The sequence below is a fragment of the Theropithecus gelada genome, chromosome 10 (genome assembly GCF_003255815.1).
Source record: "Theropithecus gelada isolate Dixy chromosome 10, Tgel_1.0, whole genome shotgun sequence".
In the NCBI taxonomy this organism is placed as follows: domain Eukaryota; kingdom Metazoa; phylum Chordata; class Mammalia; order Primates; family Cercopithecidae; genus Theropithecus; species Theropithecus gelada.
The window spans coordinates 44,344,112-44,364,182 of NC_037678.1; the positions used below are offsets into that span (position 1 = coordinate 44,344,112).

The following is a 20,071-nucleotide window of genomic DNA, read 5'->3' on the forward strand; positions in this document are numbered from 1 at the left end:
CCAGTAAGGATGAGTTAGATGAATGAGTGGTGGGGCTGGCCGGTACTGACAGCTGTGCCACAGCCCCCTCCTTCCTGCATTCAGAATGAATGATGAGAAGTTTCAGAAAGTTTCAGGACTCTCAGGCTTTAGAATTTAATCATTTTAACTGAAAATAGAAAAGTAAGCCTTCCGTATAGCTCCCATATTAGTTTAAAATATTCATATGAATATAACACAATGCCTTTAAAAAGGCCCAAGTGGATGTTTTGAGTCTTTAAATGGATTCTCTTTGTAAATGAGTCACCATTTACAGTGCTGTAGCAATTATACATTTGTGTTAAATTTAATGTGGTATATTAGAGCTAGAGCCTCTCTTTTGTTTAATGCTTTGCCTTAGAAATAATTGGGATGCGTGGATTGTGGCTTAGTGCATTTATGAAAGAATTATTTATAATGTATACATTCTGGCTAGAATTTAAATAAGCACAACCCATAGGTCTGGCATATAAGCCATTAGTTGTAATGGCTTTTGGATGCTGGCCCAGCATGCAGACTTCTTGCTCCTTCCTCAATTTATATATGGCTTGTTATAATAGAGTTGTCATTCTCTCTTGTTTTTATGTTTTTATATTGCTGTATAGCTCATTAGCTTTTTAAGCCTGTCTGTAGCATAAATACTCTAAACGGGAAATGATTTTTAAACTGCATTTGTCTAATTTCCTTGATGAAGTATTTTAGTAAGAAAAGCTAGAAACTATCAGTATATACTATATAAGATGCCTGACTTATTCTTAATATAATTTTTTAAAAATTTTTTATTGCTGCAGAGCCCACAGTGCGGACTGAGCTGATGGAACAGATTCCTCCTATTGCCATTTTTTTACAAGAAAACAGATCAGATTTTCCAGTGGTGCTCTCTGAATATCTCATACCTATTGTAGTGAGGTACCTCACAGATCCAAACAATCAGGTTTGAAAAATTATAACCTTAAGGTCTCTTTAGCAAATTCTCTTTAGTCTTGTTTTAGGTGATATTCATACTTCAAAAAACAACTTCTTAGAGTTAAGTGATTTGAGAACAAAAGGTCTATTGGTGTCCAGTTCCTCTAGTCATGTGGGAAGATAGACAGCACTCATTCTTATTGTGAAATATTTCTTTTTTTTCTTTAACCTATGGAAATTTTCGAACACATGTAACAGTAGAGAGAAAATGAAAATGAACGCCCACATGCCCTACACCTAGCATCAACTGTTGTTAACATTTGACCTGACCGGGCGTGGTGGCTCACGCCTATAATCCCAGCACTTTGGGAGGCTGAAGCAGGTGGATTACCTGAGGTCAGGAGTTTAAGAGCAGCTTGGCCAACTTGGTGAAACCCCATCTTTACTGGAAATACAAAAATTAGCCAGGCAAGGTGGTGCATGCTTGTAGTCCTAGCTACTCGGGAGGCTGAGGCAGCAGAATTGCTTGAACCTGGGAGGCGGAAATTGCAGTGAGCTGAGATCGTGCCACTGCACTCCAGCCTGGGCGACACAGTGAGACTCTGTCTCAAAAAAAATAAAAACAAAAAAATTTTGATTAATCTTTTTTCCTTTATCTTACCCAGATAAAATCCAATCCAGACAAAAGAATTCACAGACACCATCTCATTTCAGCTGTAAATACTTTTTAGTATTAGTCTCTAAGAAATAGACTCTTTTTAAAAAAACATAATGATAATATCGTTAATGCAAATATAAAAATTATCAGTAGTTATCTAACGTCATCTAATACCTAGTCATTGGTCAAATTTCCCAGTTTTCTCATAAGTGTGTGTTTTTGCGCAGAGGCCGTTCAAACCAGAATACAAACAAAGTCCACACGTTGAATCTAAGTGATATAGGTCTCTTAGATATTTTCAAATTTATGATGTTGCCCCTCCCCACTTTTTTCCCTTGCTATTTATTTGTTGAGGAAGCCAGGTCATTAGTTTTATAGAATTTCCCACATTTGGGATATGGTTTATTGCATCTCTGTAGTGTTGAGATGTTGCTCCACTCCCGGCATTTCTTATAAACTAGTAGCTAAGTTGGAAGCTCAGCCAGACTCAGATTTTTTATTTTAGTGAGAATACTTTGTAGATGGTTCATGTTTTCCTGCTGTATCAAATCAAGGGCAGAAAAGCTCTGGATGGTTATCTTTTCCTAATGCTGAATTTGGCCGCCTTTTCTATAAAGGTGGCCAAACTTCTGCAAAGTTCCCCATCATCATATGGGCAAACCATTGGTGATGGTTGCCCTGATCCAGTATCTCATTAGAGGTTGTAAATTCTGACACACTAATTCCAACATTTCTTTTTAGTTTAATAGCTAGAGTTCTTCTGTAAAGACTTCCTCTGTCAACTATTTGATAGACCTGAAAACCTGTTTGAATAGGAAAGACAGAATAAATGCTTTATTTTATCTGTGTATTTACACGTTTCCAGAATCATCGTTGGCGTTTTGATAATCTACAAAGGTTACTAGTTAGGTTTAAAAATGTTTTTTGAAGTATTGTTAGGATGTCTACGGCCATACCACCCTGAAGGCGCCCCATCTCGTCTGAAGTATTGTTAGGAACTCTTGCATTTTAACATAGTAGTTATGTTTCAAACTGTTATAGTACTTATTCTTTTTTTTTATTATTATACTTTAAGTTGCAGGGTACATATGCACAATGTGCAGGTTTGTTACATATGTATACATGTGCCATGTTGGTTTGCTGCACCCATCAACTTGTCATTTACACTAGGTATTTCTCCTAATGCTATCCAGTACTTATTCTTTTGGATGATCAAGTTGTTCCATCTTTGAGTTGCAGCCCTTCAAGTTGGCTCCAGAATCTTTATCAGCATGACCCAGTAGACGGTGGTAGTGCACCTTGACCTGGGATCAACCATTTCTCCAAGAGCCCAGGTTCCTTTAGGAGGCAAATCATAAGAAAATGGAATGTGGGTACTGGGGGCACTTGTTGCTTCTAGTGACAGAACGATTTTTTTAAAGATAAAAATTCTTCGAGTTTATCTTGATATTTCCAACTCAAACTTAGCATTATAGCGCTTTTACTTCGATTTTATTTGTATCTTTTTTCACTTGCGTGATATAAATCCTACTTCTTGATGACATTAGCATACATGTGTATGTCTGTGTATCCAAAATAAAGTCCCAGTATTACTAACAATATGATGGGATTACTGAACATAGCTTAACATTTCTTTGTAATTCCTTTTGTTTTTAGGCCTCGTCCTGCTAGAGGTACCCAGTCATATTCATGTTACTGTGTTTTAAAGTCACTTGCGTTAATCCTTCTCTTTGTGGTTAAGCAACCAACTTGATATATAGTTATTCTCATTTTTTTTTTTTTTATTTTTAGGAATTGTTTTAGCTTGTACATTTTGATTTATAATTATTTAAAATGTTTACTTGATTCCAAAGTCAAAACTGTAAAACAAAGCACGTTCAGAGAAGTCTGACTTCTGTCCCTGGCCCCCACTCCTTCTCCCCTCCCCTGTAGGTAACTGTTTCTTTTACTTTTTGGTTGGTTTTGATTCTGAAAACACACACACACACACACACACGCATGCACATACATGTAAACAACTGAGATGATGTTCTTGTGTTCTGCACACCCGTGCCCCTTTCTCGGGTGTGGGGAGCTCCCTCTTCCTGCTGCCCCATGCTGTGTACTCTGTGAGCACCCCGAGAGCAGGCCCCAGCATCTGTGGCATCTTCACTCCTTTCTTTGCAGTGTAGTACCCCACTAGGGGAACAGAGAAGAACTTATTGATGGACATTTGGGCTATTTCCAGTCTTTTGCCACTTTGAAATTGCTGCAGTGAATAGACTTGCATCATTTCTATTTGTGCTAGTGTATTTGGGGTTGGTTTTCCACTAAGGGTAAATTTATTTGATTTTTAATGATACACCATGTTTTCATTATCATTATTTTCAAGAGATTCTAAAATTTTGGGTTGTATTTCTCCCTTGATCCAAGCATTTTAAAAAGAGCAAATCCTCATTTTGAACTGGTAAGCAGTGTGACAGCATCAAGTGGAGTTTTCAGAGAAGGAAAAAAGTCCTCTTGTTTCTGCTGTCCTAACATTTGGTATTTTGATGATTTTTGCATTTTCCTCTCTAGGTGCTAACATTCTTTTCCACATAGGTCTAATCATAATGTGATATAGTTTCCCCATTCATTCATTTATTCGGACAGTTTCTTAGTGCTCATTATGAGCCAAGCACAGTGCTTCATGCCTGGGGATGGGGAGCTGAGCAGGACAGATTTTCTGCCCTCAGAAAGCCCCCCGTCACAGACGCGGTAAAACACTCTTTCCTCATAATCGTCATATTTTTAATTTTGTTGAATACTTAAATTTCGTTCAGGTTTCATGTGTGTGTGTGTGTGTGTGTGTGTGTGTGTGTGTGCTGTAGATGCAGTGAGCGTCAGAAAGGATGCAGTTTTGGATCCTGTAAATATTTCTCTCCTTTGGCTTCCAGTAATCATGGTTGTACTAACAGGACCAGCCAGTATTCATTTAGTGCATGCCATGTCCTAGACACCATCAGAAGCCTGTCACTCCTTTCATCCCCACAACAAGCTTATGAGATAGATACTATGATTATCCAGTTTTATGGATAGGAAACTGAGGCTGGGAGAGGCCAAGTCACTTGGCCAAGATGACTCATCTAGTCACTTGGAGGATCCAGATGGGGGCTCAGCATTCAGACCCCACAGCTGTAGCCTGTACCCACTGCCGTGTTAGCTCTTGAGCTCCAGGCCTCTTCCCTGCCTCTGCCTGCACTTCTTGTCTGTGTCTTCCCCAGTCTCCATCATTGGCCCGATCCTCTCCTGCCCCTAAGAGTTGCTGTTTCTTCTCTAGGATATTGTCTTTGGTCTCCCTTTCCTTATGGTATCAGGGTTCCTGCCATGGTCTCGTCTGCTACTGTGGCCCTAGGGAGACTCTACACACAACTGAACACTAGACTGCTCTCTCTCACCTAGGTCTCTGGAGTCTGTGAATCACTGCCCTCCATTGCCACAGTCCACTGGATGGCTCTGTCTAGATGTCCAGTGAATCCCATAGAGTTTAGAGACTCTAGCGTCCAGCCCTAGTCTCTCTATCCTCTATCTTGCTCTGGCTTCTGTGATTATCCTGGGTAGTCATTCTTAGCTCTCTTTAGCACTGTCTCTCACACCTGCCCTCTTCTTTCTGTCCCCTGCCCTGACATCATGCCTCATGAAAGCCTGTGGTGGCCCAGGAGCCCCTCACCTGTTCTCTCTTGTCAGAACCACTTTAGGTTTCCAGAATGTCACCCTCACTGAAGCCAAGTGTGATTGTGTTGCTTCTCTGCTGTTAAACTCTAGGGGGCTCCCATTGCACCTGGAGTGGTCACCAGAGGTCCTAGTGGGATCTGGCACACTTTTGCTGGCCTGATCTCAGCTTGCCCTTCATCCTCCCATTCTGCCATCTGAAACTTGTCCTACTTCTTCAGAGTATTTTGCCCCAGAGTTCATCACCTTGCACCTCAGAACGTGCTGTTTGTTCTCTGGCCCTGTAAGGCCTTCTCCCCTCCTACCCTTGCTCAGTGGATTCATTTCCTGGAGCTGCTGTAACAACGCACCACAAACTGTGCAGCTTAAAACAATAGATGTTTCTTTCCTCCCAGTTCCACAGATGGGAAGTGCAGCATCAGGGGGTTGTCAGGATGGGTTCCTTCTGGGTGCTCTAGGGGAGAATCTTTCCTTCTGCTTCCAGTCTCTGGCGGTTGCCAGCTTCTTGAGCTTGTGGCCACATCACTTGAATCTCTGCTGCCAACTTCACACAGCTTTGTCAGTGGCTTTTTCTTGGGCCCCTTCCCTGTGCATTCTGTTGTACCAGACATAATTCCCATCTCAGGTGTGGCATGCCAGGGTTTACAAAGTCTCAGGAGGATGCTGCAGAGTTTTCCAGTCTCTTTGCCTGCAAAGGAGAAAAGGTGCAAAGTCATCCATTGATTCAGCAGATCCTTACAGAAAGCAAAATTTTGTGCCACAGGCTGCCAGGTCCTGAGGGTGCACTGGAAGACAAAGGATAAATCAGATGTGGTACCTGCCTTCTGAATTCACTCTCTGCAGCAGGAGAGACAGGTGGCAATTATGAAATCGTACAGAAAAAAATCCTCTATATGTTTGTATGTATGTAAATGCAGAAATCTGGAACAAGAGCTGTGGAGGAAAAATTCCAGGGCACTAGTCAAGTGTTGTCTGGGGACCTGTTCCAACAGGGACCAGGAGCAGAGGAGCTTTGGGCTGGAGCGGAGGAATGGTAGCCCGTCAGGTAGAGGGAGTGGCCTATTCAAAGACCTCAGGCAGGAGGGGCAGCAGACGGCAGGAAGACCCAGTGGTCTTCAGGGTGTTTAGGGGATGAGGGTGGGGGTTGGTAGAGGCTGGCTCAGCCACACCTGCTCAGTGGGGTTGGTCTATATCCTGAGGGCACTTCTGCTCACTTGTGCTTCACCTTTTGCCTTTTTTTTTCCCTTGTAGGTGAGAAAATCAAGTCAGGAAGTGCTCTTGATTCTTCTGGAACAAGATCTAATTTTCCAGCATGATATTGAAAACAAAGTGTGTCCCATTCTGCTGCAGCTCTCTGCCCCAGACAGTGATGACGAATATAAAGCAGAAGCTGTGAGCGTAAGTCTGTCCAGGGAATGACTGCCCAGCACCTGTGGGCACTGTCCCATAAGTTGACTGATACCTGACTTGAAGTATCACACGTGTTTGATTTTGGTCAGCACTGTTCTCATGAACAAGGTAGCCAGTTATTCAACCTAGGTTGGAGAAAGCTCACAGTTCAGCTCTGAGCATGTTTTGGAAGTAAGCATCCATATAGCACCAATTGTTTTAAGAAGAAGAGGCTTGAGAAATCAGAATGATTTGGGCTTAGCAGCAGTAACTGGCTTAGATTTCTGTTGGACAAGATGCTGAGATTTATAGGTAAATCCTTGAGCCTACTTGGACCATGGGCCTTCCTTCTCAAAGTAAGAACCCTAGTATGGTATGCGAGATAATTTTAGGTGGTACTTAGACAATTAAGAAGAAAATTTAGTAGACTTGTGTGTTTGTAGATTAGGAGAAGACTAAGATAGATATGTAAGCAAATAAGAAGAATCACTGAAGAATGCAGATGTGGCCAAACATTTACAGGCATTTGGGAGATGCTGTGTTAGAGTATTTGTGCTTCTGTCAGTCAGAGATGTGCAGTGAAAGGAACAGTATAAATACTCAGTGTCTTCTAGTTAATAGTCTGGTATCCTTGGGTTTGCAAGATTCTGTGTCCATTTTTAAATGATTATACAGTCGGGATTTTCTACTCGCTTCTGGAGTCCTTGTTCACAAACCAGCAGCTGATGATCCAGTGCTGGCTTTTCCTGCCCTCAGATCAAGATGTCTCCATTTGTCCTTGCGCCTTTTCCTTTGTGGCTCAAGGGGAGGTCGCAGTGGGCCATCTTGTCTTCTTTAATTGCTGCTCCTCCACTGACCCATGCAAATAATGCTGTATGGCATGACCCTTTCTGTTTACCTTATAGAAGCACATAGCTCCAGGATTATTCTAGCATTTTAGGAAAAATTTGTCCCTAAAGGATGTAAAAAATCATAAGCATTAATTCTGAGTATAATAAAATATACAGAAGATAGTAGTTTTCCTGTTTGGGAAACAATGACGTGAGAGAAAGGAATTATTTTCTTTTTTTAAAATGCAGAAACATTATATGCCATGGAGCTAAAAAATTGTGTTACAGCATCAGAACATTTGGCAATTATTCTTCATTTATTTAAACGTTTTCTTCAACTATGTGTTAAAGGTCTGGCTTTTAAACTAATTTAATTTTTTGCATATTCCATATGTTTATAAGATGAATCAGGCTGAAGAATAATTGATTATTAAAATTCAAATTCTCCAGGGTTCTTTTATAAATTTCAAGTTTCTCTATAAGAAATTAAATTTGTTTTGCAAAATGAACCTGGATAATATCATTTAGTTGGGGTATTTGGCAGTTGAGCAGTGAACTTTGCCAACTAGATCTTCTTTTTCATTTGGAAGTTGGTTAGGCAAGTTTCCAGGGTTACGACTGACAACCAAATATCTTATCCCTAAAGACTGATAATACCATGAAAAATAATGCTAAAGGCATTTTTGCATGATTTTTATTTTGTTTTCTTTCCAAGTACTCCATTCTTGTCAGCAATATTCTTCTTCTTCTTCATTTTTTTTGGTAGAAATACTTGGAAAATATTACAAGCCTTCAAAAAGCTATCTGCACAAATCACTTGCAGAACAAATTAGTTCACATAAATTGTATTTTTCATTCCAAGCGAGATGCTGGTCTCGTTACTTGAATGGATAGGATTTGAACTGTAGCTGCAAGAACAGAAGTGATCTTGAACCTCCTACCCACCATGGCCCAGGCTGCGCTTGTCTGTTTCTTCCAGGTGTTCCTGCAGGACCTCTGCTTTTCCTCCCGTGGAGATCTGTTGGGAGTGGAACGTGGGATGTCTGGTCTGGCCCGTGTGTGCTTTGCTCCAGTTATTTCCCCAGACCCTGGAGGCCAAGGGGCCTTGGCGGGGTGCGGCGGGGACTTGCCCCTTGAGTACGAGAGAGCTGTGGAACATAGACAGAATCTCTTCTTTTTAGCTAGGAAGTGACGATGTGGGTAGAGTAAATGACAGTGTAGGTAGTCATTATCCAAGGAAGAGAAGGCCACATGTGTGCTTTGTAGAGCTCCCCTAGGAAGGCAGGGTTCTGATTTAGCTGGTCTGTGGGTGATACCCCAAACATTGCAGGTGCCAGTGTGTATCCATTAGGAGATGATTCAGGGAGCTGTCAGCTAAAAGGGTGATGAGGAAAGAAGCAAATTGGGCTGGTCAGATGCCCTCTGTGTTTGGGGGCTCTCTTTGCATCCAGATGGTGTGAATATTGCTACATCTGTACTGTACATAGACACACGCTTACTCAGAGCAGTGCCATTTTGAAGGAGGTGCCTCAACTCCCAAGGAGACTGCACGTCTTCATGGACAAAATACATCTGTTCATTCGACTTTTCACTCTCATTAGAACTTACAAGTAGTTGATGCTGATGCTAACAACTCTAGTGCATATATGATTGGGAAAATCAGAGATAACCAACTGCATGTGTCCTGGGTGTTTTAGATTGAGTTATGCAGGACAGCTGCTTCCATGTTGGGACATGGGTATATGGAATCCTGGGAAGGGAAATGTACGTGCATTTTCCTTTGTGAAACCCTTCTAGAAACCCTACGCAATGTTAGTGACTCTGTCCTTGATGCAGTCAGAAGAGTTGGCTCTGTCTTCTGTCACTTAGCAGTTGAGTTGTGAAATTCTGTTTATTTCTCCCTCAAGATGGTGAGCTTCTTAAACACTGGACTGTGGTATCTTTGCACTATCAGCACCCAGCACAGTGCCAGGCTCAGAGTCAGTACTAAATAAATGTTTGTTGGATGAATGAATCGGTAAAAACGGCAAGAACTGTATCTTGTAATTATATCTAGACAGGATAAACAGGCCACTGGAGACCAATTATAATTCCTCTTGCTTACAGGGACGCCATTAGCATTCCGAGATTATAACTCATTGTCAAGAAGCCTATTTTTCTCTCTCAACACGTTTTCACATTAAGGCTTCCTCATTTTTTGTCATTTCTATTTTTAAGCTCATTTTTATTTGTGCATGTATTTAAGAAGAATGTTGTGGTTATGTGCTACAAAGAATAGTTAGCTCCAAGCAACTACGTGAAGATCATCATTCCATACAAGTGGTTCCCAGGGCCACGGGAATATGATTTCTTGTCACTTGGTGTGCTGACTTCTAATGACTCTGGATTTGTTTTATGCTGTATAGTAATAAGGTCATGCGGGTGTGGCAGATGGAGAGGGGTGGATGGAGATACTGGGAGTGCTTTAGTTGCCCATCACACTGGATACGGAAGCCTCATATCCTCATTTATTGTAGCTGTCACTTTGTACAACTCTGCTAAGCATCACATCAGAAATATGTGTCCTCTGTGTTCTGAGGACACAAACCTTTTCCTTATTTGTGTTATGGGCTAGTTTCCCCTTTGCCCCACCCCCATTGGTTTTCTTTCCCCTCTTCCTGTATGCAAATTCCAAATAGAATGATGGGTAGATTACTAACCCAGACCATTTTCTACTGTAAATAGGCAGTGCTGTGTATATAGTGAGAATAACAGACTTTAGAGACAGGAAGTCCTTCTTCCCCCCATCCCTGCCTTTCTCCATCCCTTTCTTGTCTCCCCACTTCGGTCCTTCACTCCCCTGCCTTACCCTCTTCCTTCCTCATTTTGTTCTTTCCTCCCTTTCTTTTTACTTTGTTGGGGGAATGGAAGAATTATTTCACAATTTTGTTTTTGGCAACTTTTCATCTTGTTTCAATTTCAGACTTGCAAGAAAGTTGCAAGAATAGTATTCTGAATTCCCCTATACCTCTCTCTGGCTTCTTTAGTAATTTATATTTAGTTTCATTTGTTTTATCTTTTTTTTCTCTTCCCCTCCATCTCTCCCTCTCTCTCCACACGTACAGACAGATGCATATTTACTGTATTTATTATTTTCTTAGTCATTTGAGACTCAGTTGGAGGCATTGTCCCTCTTTACATCTAAATACTTCATTTTTTAATTTAATTTTTTATTAAGGACAAACAGCAGCATTCATCTAAATACTTCAATGTATATATCCTAAAAGGAAGGAAATTCTCTTATATAACCATAGTACAATGATCAAAATAGGAAATTTCACACCGATACAGTGCTAATTTTATAGCCACGGTTCCTATGCAAACATCATCTTTGTTCAGGACCCAGTCCAGGGTCCCTTGCTGCACTGAGCTGTCCTATCTCTTTGGTTTCCATTAATCTGGAACAATTCCCACGTCTGTCTTTGAATTTTGTAACACTTAAATATTGGAAGAGTACTGGCCACATTTTTTTTGCAGAGTGTCTCCCTGTTTGGCTTTGCCTGATGTTTCCTTGTGATTGGATTCAGACTCTGTCTTTCTGGCAGGAGTATCACAGGAGTGATGTATTCCCAGTGTGCCATGGCAGGAGGCACAAGACTTCAGCTTGTCCTAATATTGGTGATGTCAACTTTGATGACCTAATAGATAGACGTGGTATCTGCCAGGTTTCTCCAGTGTATTCTTTTTTCTCTCGGGAAGTAATGAGGAGAGTTACCTTGAGACGATTTAAGTATGCTTTTCTCCGTCAGACCTTTACCCACTAGCGTTGCTGTCTATTGAGGATTCTGGTTGGCATTCTGCTCTGCTCCCTTCTCCCTAATTTGCCACCATTTTCTTGAGGATTTTCATATCTATATTCAAGAGAACAATTGTCTTTTCCTATTATGTCTTTGTTGGATTTTAGAATCAGAATTATTCTGGCTTCAAAAAATGAGTTGGGAAGTATTCCCTCCTTTTCTATTTTCTGAAAGGTTTTGTTTAAGATTGGAGTTATTTTTTTCCTTAAACATTTGTTAGAATTCTCCAGTAGAACCTCTGGTCCTAGAGTTTTCTTTGCGAGATGGTTTTTCATAACAGATTTAATTCGGATATGGTGCTGTTCAGATTTCTTCATCTGTGTAACTGGGTAAGTTGTACATTTCAGGGAATTTATTAATTTCATGTAAGTTGTCAGATTTATTGGGTTAGACTTGTTCACGATATTCTTTTATTATCTTTTTAATGTCTGTAAGATCTGTAGTGTTATCCCCTTTCAGTTATGATCTTGGTAATTTGTGCTTTTTTTCTCTCTTGATCAGTCTTGCTCTAGGGGCTTATCAAATTTGTGTTTTCAGGCCAATTTTCAGCTTCATTGGTTTTATCACTTATTTCTTTTTCATTGATTTCTACTGTTTATTATTTCCACCCTTCTCCTTTCTTGAGTTGTTTGCTTGTCCTTTTTTTAGCTTTTTAAAGAGGAAACTGTTTTTAAGCCTACCTTCTTTTCCATTTTAAGCATTTAAAGCTACACATTTAATGTTAATGTCTATGTGATATATTAACCCTTTCATCATTGAGAACTGTCTGAGAGTAATCCATATTTTATAATCAATTATGATAGTAATATAAGCACTCTAGCATTTTATACTTATTGCTTATTTTATTTGTTTATATTTTTTTACTCTCAATTTATATGTCTTTACATTTCAAGTGTTTCTGCTTTTGTTAGCATCTATTTGGGTCCTGCTTTTATATCCAGTCTAATAGTTTCTGCTCTTTAATTAGTGTGTTTAGTTCATTTATATTTAATGTAATTATTGGTATGTTTGGTTTTATTTTTGCCATTTCTCTGTTTTCATTTGTCTCATCTGTTTTGTTGTTAATTCTTTTCTGTTTTCTTTTGGGCTAATGAATGTTTTTTAGCATTGCATTTTAATTCCTCTATTGAGTATTTAAAAAAAATATATCACCTTTTGCAACAGCGTGGTTGCATTCACTTGCCTTCATCCTTTGTGCTGTTGTTTTCATGTATATTACATTATGAGCCTGCAAATACACTGTGTTAGGCCATTCTTGGATTGCTATGCAGAAATACCTGAGACTGGGTAATTTATAAGAAAAGAGGTTTAATTGAATCATGGTTCTGCAGACTATACAGGAAGCGTAGTGACAGCATCTGCTTCTGAGGAGGTCTCAGGAACCTTTTACTCATGGCAGAAGGCAAAGTGGGAGCAGGCATGTCACATGATAAAAACAGGAGCAAGAGAGGAAGTGGTGGGGAGGGAGGTGCCACACTTTAAATAACCAGATATGCAAGAACTCACTATTATGAAGATAATACCAAGCAATGAGGGATCCACCCCCATGACCCAAATACCTCCCACCAGGCCCCATCTCTAATATTGGGGATTACAGTTCAATTTGAGATTTGGTGGGGACGTATATTTAAACCATATGGTACAGTATTTTAATTTTTGATTTAAAGAGTTTTATCTTTTGAAGAGAGTAGTAAAAAAAAAAAAATGCAGCCTTTTATATGCCGATTTTTACCATTTTTGGTGATTGTCGTTCTTTCCTTTCCTAGAGTTACCATCTGGTATCCTTTCCCTAAAAGCCAGAAGAACTTCCTTTAGTACCTTTTGTAGTTCAGGTTGGCTGATGATGAAATTTATTAATTTTTGTTTATCTGAAAATGTCTTTATTTTGCATTTATTTTTGAATGATAGTTTTGCTGGATGTAGAATTGTGAGTTAAAAAGGTTTTTTGTTTCTTTTCTTTTAGCATTTTGAAGATACCATTCTGTTGTCTTCTGGCCTTCTTTGTTTCTCATAAGAAGTCATCTGCCATTTATATTGTACTCGTATATATAAAATATCTCTTTTTCTCTGCTCATGAGATTTTTCTCTTTACCTTTGGATTTTAGCAGAGTTAGTATACTATTTTGTCTCCATCGAACTTCTTGGATTTGTGTGTTAAGCCTTTCAACTAATTTGGGAAGTTTGGGCTATTGTTGTTTTAAATACCTTTTTCTGTATTCTTTTTCTCCTTTCAGTTTGTGACTTAGATAACACAAAGTTGGGACCCTTAATATTGTCTCACAGGTCTTTGAGGCATTGTTCAGTTTTCTTTAATCATTTTCTTATCTCTGATGTTTAGATTTGATGATTTTTATTTATTTATCTTTAAGTTTATTGATTCTTTTTTTACGTCTCTCCAATCTGCTGTTAGGCCTAACTAGCAAATTTTTAATTTCAGTTATTGTATATTTTGCTCCAGAATTTCCCTTTTGATCTTTTATAGACCTTTACAGTTTCTATATCTCTATTGTATAGAAAGTCCCTGTCTATTCTTTATGTGTTTTTTCCTTGTAATTCTTGAGTATATTTATAACAGCTCCTTTAAAGTCCTTGTCTGGCCCTTGCAACATTTGGATCATCTTGATGTTGGTTTTCATTGACTAATATTATGGATCACTTTTTTCTTATTAATGCATGAGTAGTGATTTTTGATTGGACAGTGGACATTATAAATGGTACATTGCAGAGTCCCTGGATTCTGTTATATTTTTCTAAAATGATTTCTGTCCTAGGAGGCAGTTACCTTGATTAATCTCCAACTCCAAATTTTCTGCCTTGTGACCAGAAGCTGAAATCTGTGCACAATGTGTTTAATTTCTGACTGCTGCTTTTTTTCTGGGTCCTCTGGGATCTCCCCCACATATATGTAGTTTAGCGGTCAGCCAAAGATTTAAGTACATTTTATGCACAGATTTTGGACCTTACTTGCAAATCTCTCCTGTTGCAGTATATCTTTTAAGAGTAGCCTGTCCTCCAGTTTCTGCCTTTTGGTTGCTTTCTACTGCTTTCAAAGGGTGTTATTTTTATGTTTTGTCAAGATTTTATGCTTTTTAGCTATAGGAGGGTTAGTCTAACTTAAGACTGTGCTAACCAGAAGTCTTGGTTCTTTTTTATAGTTTCCATTTCTTTGATAAGATTCCTGATCTGTTCATTCATTGTGACCCTATTTTCCTCTTTGTACTTGAGCATATTTGTAATAGCTGCTTTAAATTCCTTTTAAAGTCTTCTAATTCTAATATCTGGATTTTTCTGTGGGTGTTTTTTCTGCTGACTGATACTTTTCTTGACTATGAGTCACATTTTCTTATTGCTTCTCATGTCTATAGATTTTTCATTTTCTATTTTGTAGAAACTGGATTTTGTTATTTACCTCTAGAGAGTATTGACTTTGTTCTAGAAAGCAGTTCAGATTCTGTTTTTCCTGTAGTAGGCAGCAGCTGAAACAGCTCACTTCTTTCATCCTTAAGTTACTGTTTCTCTATGAACCTCATCATCTCCCCTGTGCATGCATAGTTCAGAGATCAGTCAAGGATTAGGGTAGGATTTAACCATGGATTTTGGAGCTTTCCTTTCTTTGGCTCCCTCTTTCCTTCACAGTAAAACTGTAGCTTTAAAAAATTTATATATGTCTGTATGTATTTATTTCACTAGCTTTAGGGTTACAGGTGGTTTTTGGCAACATGGATGAATTGTATAGTGGTGAAGTCTAGGATATTAGTGTACACATCACTTGAGTAGTGTACATTGAACACCAATAGGTGGTTTTTCATCCATCACCCCTTTCTGACCCTCTCCCCTTCTGAGTCTCCAGTTTCCATTATATGACTGTGTTTGCCTTTGCATACCCATAGCTTAGCTTCCACTTATAAGTGAGAACATGGGGCATTTGGTTTTCCATTCCTGAGTTACTTCACTTACAATAATGGCCTGCAGTTCCATCCAAGTTACTGCAAAAGACATTCTTTTGTTCTTTTTTATGGCTGAGTAATATTCCATAGTATATATATACACCACATTAAAAATATATATATGTGTGTGTGTGTGTGTGTATATATATATATATATATATTTTTTTTTTCCTTTTTTTGAGATAGCATCTTGCTCTGTTGCCCAGGCTGTAGTGCAGTGGTGCAATCTTGGGTTACTGCAGCCTCAACCTCCTTGGCTCAAGTGATCCTCCCATCTCAGTCTCCCAGGTAGCTGGTACTACAGGCATGTACCACTACACCCAGCTAATTTTGTTTACTTTTTTAGAGACTTGTCTCACTGTGTTGCCCAGACTACAACATTTTCTTCGTTTTCTCATCAGTTGATGGGCACTTAGATTGATTCCATATCTTTGCAATTGTGAATTGTCTTAAAATAAACATATGCATACAGATGTCTTTTTGATATAATAATTTCCTTTCCTTTGGGTTTATACCCAGTAGTGGGATTGCTGGATCAAATGGTAGACCTACTTTTAGTTCTTTGAGAATTCTCCGTAATGTTTTCCATAGAAGTTGTACTAATTTACATTCCCACCAGCAGTATATAAGTGTTCCCTTTTCACCATTCATGTCAACATCTATGTTTTTTGACTTTTTAATAATGACCATTCTGACTAGGGTAACATGGTATATCATTGTGGTTTTAGCTTGCATTTGTCTGATAATTAGTGATGTTGAATATTTTTTTATATGCTTGTTGACCATTTGTATATCTTCTTTTGAGAAATGTCTGTTCATATAATTGGCCCACTTTTTAGTGGGATTATTTATTTTTTTCTTCTTATTTGTGTTCCTTGTAGATTCTGATATCAGTCCTTTGTTGGATGCATAGTTTGCAAATATTTTCTCCCATTCTGTGGGTTGTCTCTTTGATGATTATTTCTTTGCTGTGCAGAAGCTTTTTAGTTTAATTAGGTCCCATTTATTTATATTTGTTTTAATTAAATTTGCTTTTGGGGTCTTAGTCATAAATTCTTTGCCTACACCAGTGTCCAGAAGAGTTTTTCCTAGATTTTCTTCTATAATTTTTATGGTTTCAGGTCTTAGATTTAAAATCTTGAGTAGATTTTTGTATAAAGGGAGAGATAAGGATCCAGTTTCATTCTTCTCCATGTAGCTAGCCAGTTTTCCCAGCACCATTTATTGAATAGAGTATCGTTTCCCCAGTGTATGTTTTGTATGCATTGTCAAAGATCAGTTGGTTGTAAGTATTTGGCTTTATTTCTGGGTTCTCTATTGTGTTGCATTGGTTTGCTTTTATACTATTACCATGCTGTTTTGGTTACCGTAGCCTTGTACTGTAATTCAAAGTTGGGTAATGTGATGCCTCCAGATTTGTTCTTTTAGCTTAGTGTTGCTGTGGCTATTCTGAGTCTTAATTCCGTATGAATTTTAGGATTTTTTTTCCTAATTCTGTGAATAATGAATTGATATTTTGATAAGAATTGCATTAAATCTGTAGATTACTTTGGACAATGTGGTCATTTTTATGATATTGATTCTTCTAATCCATGAACATGGAATGTATTTACATTTGTTTGTGTCATCTGTGATTTCTTTGGGCAGGGTTTTGTAGTTCTCTTTGTAGAGATCTTTTACCTCCTTGGTTAAGTATAAGCATTTTATTTTTATTTTTTGTAGTTATTGAGTTCTTGAATCGATTCTCATCTTGCTCATGGTTGGTATAAAGCAGTGCTACTAATTTGTATACATTGGTTTTGTAACCCAAGACTTTACTAAATTCATTTATCAAATCTAGGAGTCTTTTGGAGGAGTCTTTAGGGTTTTCTAGGTATGAGATCATATCATCAGCAAGCAGAGATAGTTTCTTTTTTCTGGTTGGGGTGCCTTCTTTTCTTTCTCTTGTCTGATTGCTCTGGCTAGGACTTCTACCTGTTGCTTTTGCTTGGGGTCTAGCTACCCTGCATAGCCATGTAGAACGGGAAGTACCCTCAGGCCAAAAGCAGCACAAATGCAAAATTTAATCATTTTTTTTTTTTGTAAGGGTCTGCTCTTTAGTTTCTCTGGAATGTGATCATTTTCCAGTGCTTACCATGTCCTGCTGTCACTGAATGTCTCACCTCTCCACTGTTTCTGTTTAGTCATGCTATTTAACCTCTCGCAGCATTTCCCCATCTGGAAACATGAGGGTAAATAATACCCATGTCATAGGATTCTTGGGAAGGTAAAATAGGCCAAAGCACATACATATTGTTTGTTTGTGTGTTGGGTACAAGGTGGGGACCTGGCAGATGGTAACTCTTGAGCTTCAGACAAACAGTTATCTGAGTCAAACTGGGGAAATGTTGGGCCTTCTGTTGATCTTATAAGTTGACAAGACTCAAAAGAAGGTGTTTTTTTTTTTTTCCTTCTTAGGTATGTTGGGAATATTTTGAATATTGGCTTTTGGAATATATCTTTAATGCTATATGTGACTTAAATGCTTTGGCATTTTAAATGATTTGATTTTTTTTTTTTTTTTTAATTTATAGATAATCTGCAAAATGGCTTCCATGCTGAGTAAGAGTACAGTTGAACGCCTGCTACTGCCCCGATTCTGTGAACTGTGTGGTGATGGGAAGCTTTTTCAAGTTCGGAAGGTAGGAATGTAAGAATTCCAAAACTCTTAAAGTTGAAAGTTCAAAATGGGTTTCTGTAAAGTTTTTGGACTTCTTCAGTAGACATAGTCTGGGGGAAAAATGTGTCCGGTGTGAACTCTGTAAGGAAAATCTCTGAACAGTGTTGCCAGTGTTTATTGCAGTTAGGAAATGCAGAGACCTGGAGATAAGAGTATGTGTGAGTAGACCTGTTCCTCTCAGACACAGGTGAGAGTCAGGGGACCTTGCTCGTTTATGGTTAGATGCCCAGGCTTGCAAGGTCTTTGATTATCTGTGGTGATTTGATCCAGAACCTTCTTATCTTTGCTATACCTTCCAACCCCAAATTCCCATTTAGTCACTTGTCATTTGGTTGTCAAATTCTTCCTTTTGAAGTCTGTTACTATCCCTCCCTAAACAGCCTCATCCTGCACCTTGCTGTCTGGCCATCACCCCTCTGGTCTCTGTTCATGATACACAGGCAGGATAGCAGGTCTCCTTTGCCATGCAGGGAATGTTAAGGGCCTCTTTTGCCTTATTGCTAACATGCCTTCTGTATCAAGATCAATTAGGAGCCAGAAAATCCTAGAATTTGGCACCTTATTGCAAATCTTCTGTTTTTGATGCAGTGGAGGCACCTGGCATAATGCTCTGTGGGCGATGGGCTTGGGAAAGGCTTGATAGCTGCCTGACTAGAGGGGTAATTGCTCTCAAGGTTCCTGCTTGTTAGTTTTTACTTTGTTTTTACTTTGTTTTTTGTTAAGACAAAAAGAAAGATAAGAATAATGGATGTGCCTTTTGCCTTTTTAAGGTTTGTGCTGCAAATTTTGGTGATATTTGTCATGCTGTTGGACAAGAAGCCACTGAGAAATTTTTGGTATGTGACATTTTGGCCAATTGTAATTGTTGATTTGCTTCTTAATGCACTTTCAAAATCACTTAAGTTTTGTATTTATGAGTCTGTTACTGTGGAATGGCAGCTCAATTTTGCATTTGTTAATTTCAAATTTCATGACTTATGAAGCTAACATTTTCCTAAGCATTAGGTAGCTGGTCTGTGGAATGGGCTGGAAGCAACTCCCATTTTCTTTCCTGTGGGCTTGGCTGTCTCCTCCTTATAGGTCACTTTTCCCTGCTTTATTCTCACTGTCCAAGCTGCTCTCTCTCTTCTCTCTTTCTGCAGCTCTTTCTAGAACACCACTCTGCCACCTCACTCCTGGGCCTCAAAACCATGGTGATTTTTTTCTTGGTTTATAGGTTAAAATCTAGAGCCTTCTGGGCCTTCCAGGTCCCTTCGTAGATGACTTTTCCGCCTCACCTCCAGTCCCCTTTCTCAGTTCTGAACACTATCCTGGCCTTGGTGGATCTCACCTCTAGCCATATATATGAAGCCTGGGGAGCGCCCAGGCACCTGCATTTTTGATAAAGTCCCGTATGATCTGATGCATAGCAGGGTAGAGATCCACTTCCCTAAGCAGCCAGGTGACTTCAGCATCCTTGAGGCTTCTTGCTGTTTCACACCTCTGGGCCTGTGCTCACTAAGAGTATCTTCCCTGCCTGGTGGGACCCTCCTCACACTTCCAACCCAGCTTGAATTGCTTCTGTGAAGTTCTTTCGTTGTCTAGGCTGACCTACCTGCGGTGCCAGAGAGAATCAGCTTCTCCCTTCTCAGCATCCTGGTGACATTTGTTCAGAGGAGCTGAGGAGCTTCTTGAGGGCAGGGACTGCATTGTGTTCATCCTTGTTTCCCTAGTGCCTACCCCGTCAATCCCCAGCCCCTAGAGAACCTTGCTCCGTAAGCATTTGTCACTTTTATTTGACAGAATATACTCCTTGTATGGGTGAGATTTTGACCTCAAAAAGTTTAATCTTTAAATAGATTTTTAAATTTAAGTTCAGAAGCTCATTTTATTTTATTTAAAGTATAAGCCACGTCAACACAGTTCTAACCCAAGAATAATTTTTAATGGGCTGTTGCTTTGAATATATAGTGATTTATTTTTTTTCTTTTTAAATTTTGAGACACTGTCTTGCTCTGTCGCCTAGGCTAGAATGCAGTGGTATGATCTCGGCTCACTGCAACCTCTGCCTCCCGGGTTCAAGCTAAGGCTGGATCCTG

The 20,071-nt window shown here is 39.2% G+C and overlaps 1 protein-coding gene across 2 annotated transcripts in view; it reads left to right on the plus strand.

Annotated features, from left to right (window-relative positions):
* Positions 1-20,071, plus strand: part of LOC112633655 (serine/threonine-protein phosphatase 4 regulatory subunit 1-like) — an 85,275-nt gene that overhangs the window by 44,427 nt on the left and 20,777 nt on the right. For both annotated transcript variants that reach the window (XM_025400447.1, XM_025400448.1), the window contains 4 exons: positions 810-952; positions 6,524-6,670; positions 17,848-17,955; positions 18,764-18,829. In XM_025400447.1, coding sequence (XP_025256232.1) covers positions 810-952; positions 6,524-6,670; positions 17,848-17,955; positions 18,764-18,829 — 464 coding nt within the window. The remainder of the gene's footprint in view (positions 1-809; positions 953-6,523; positions 6,671-17,847; positions 17,956-18,763; positions 18,830-20,071) is intronic.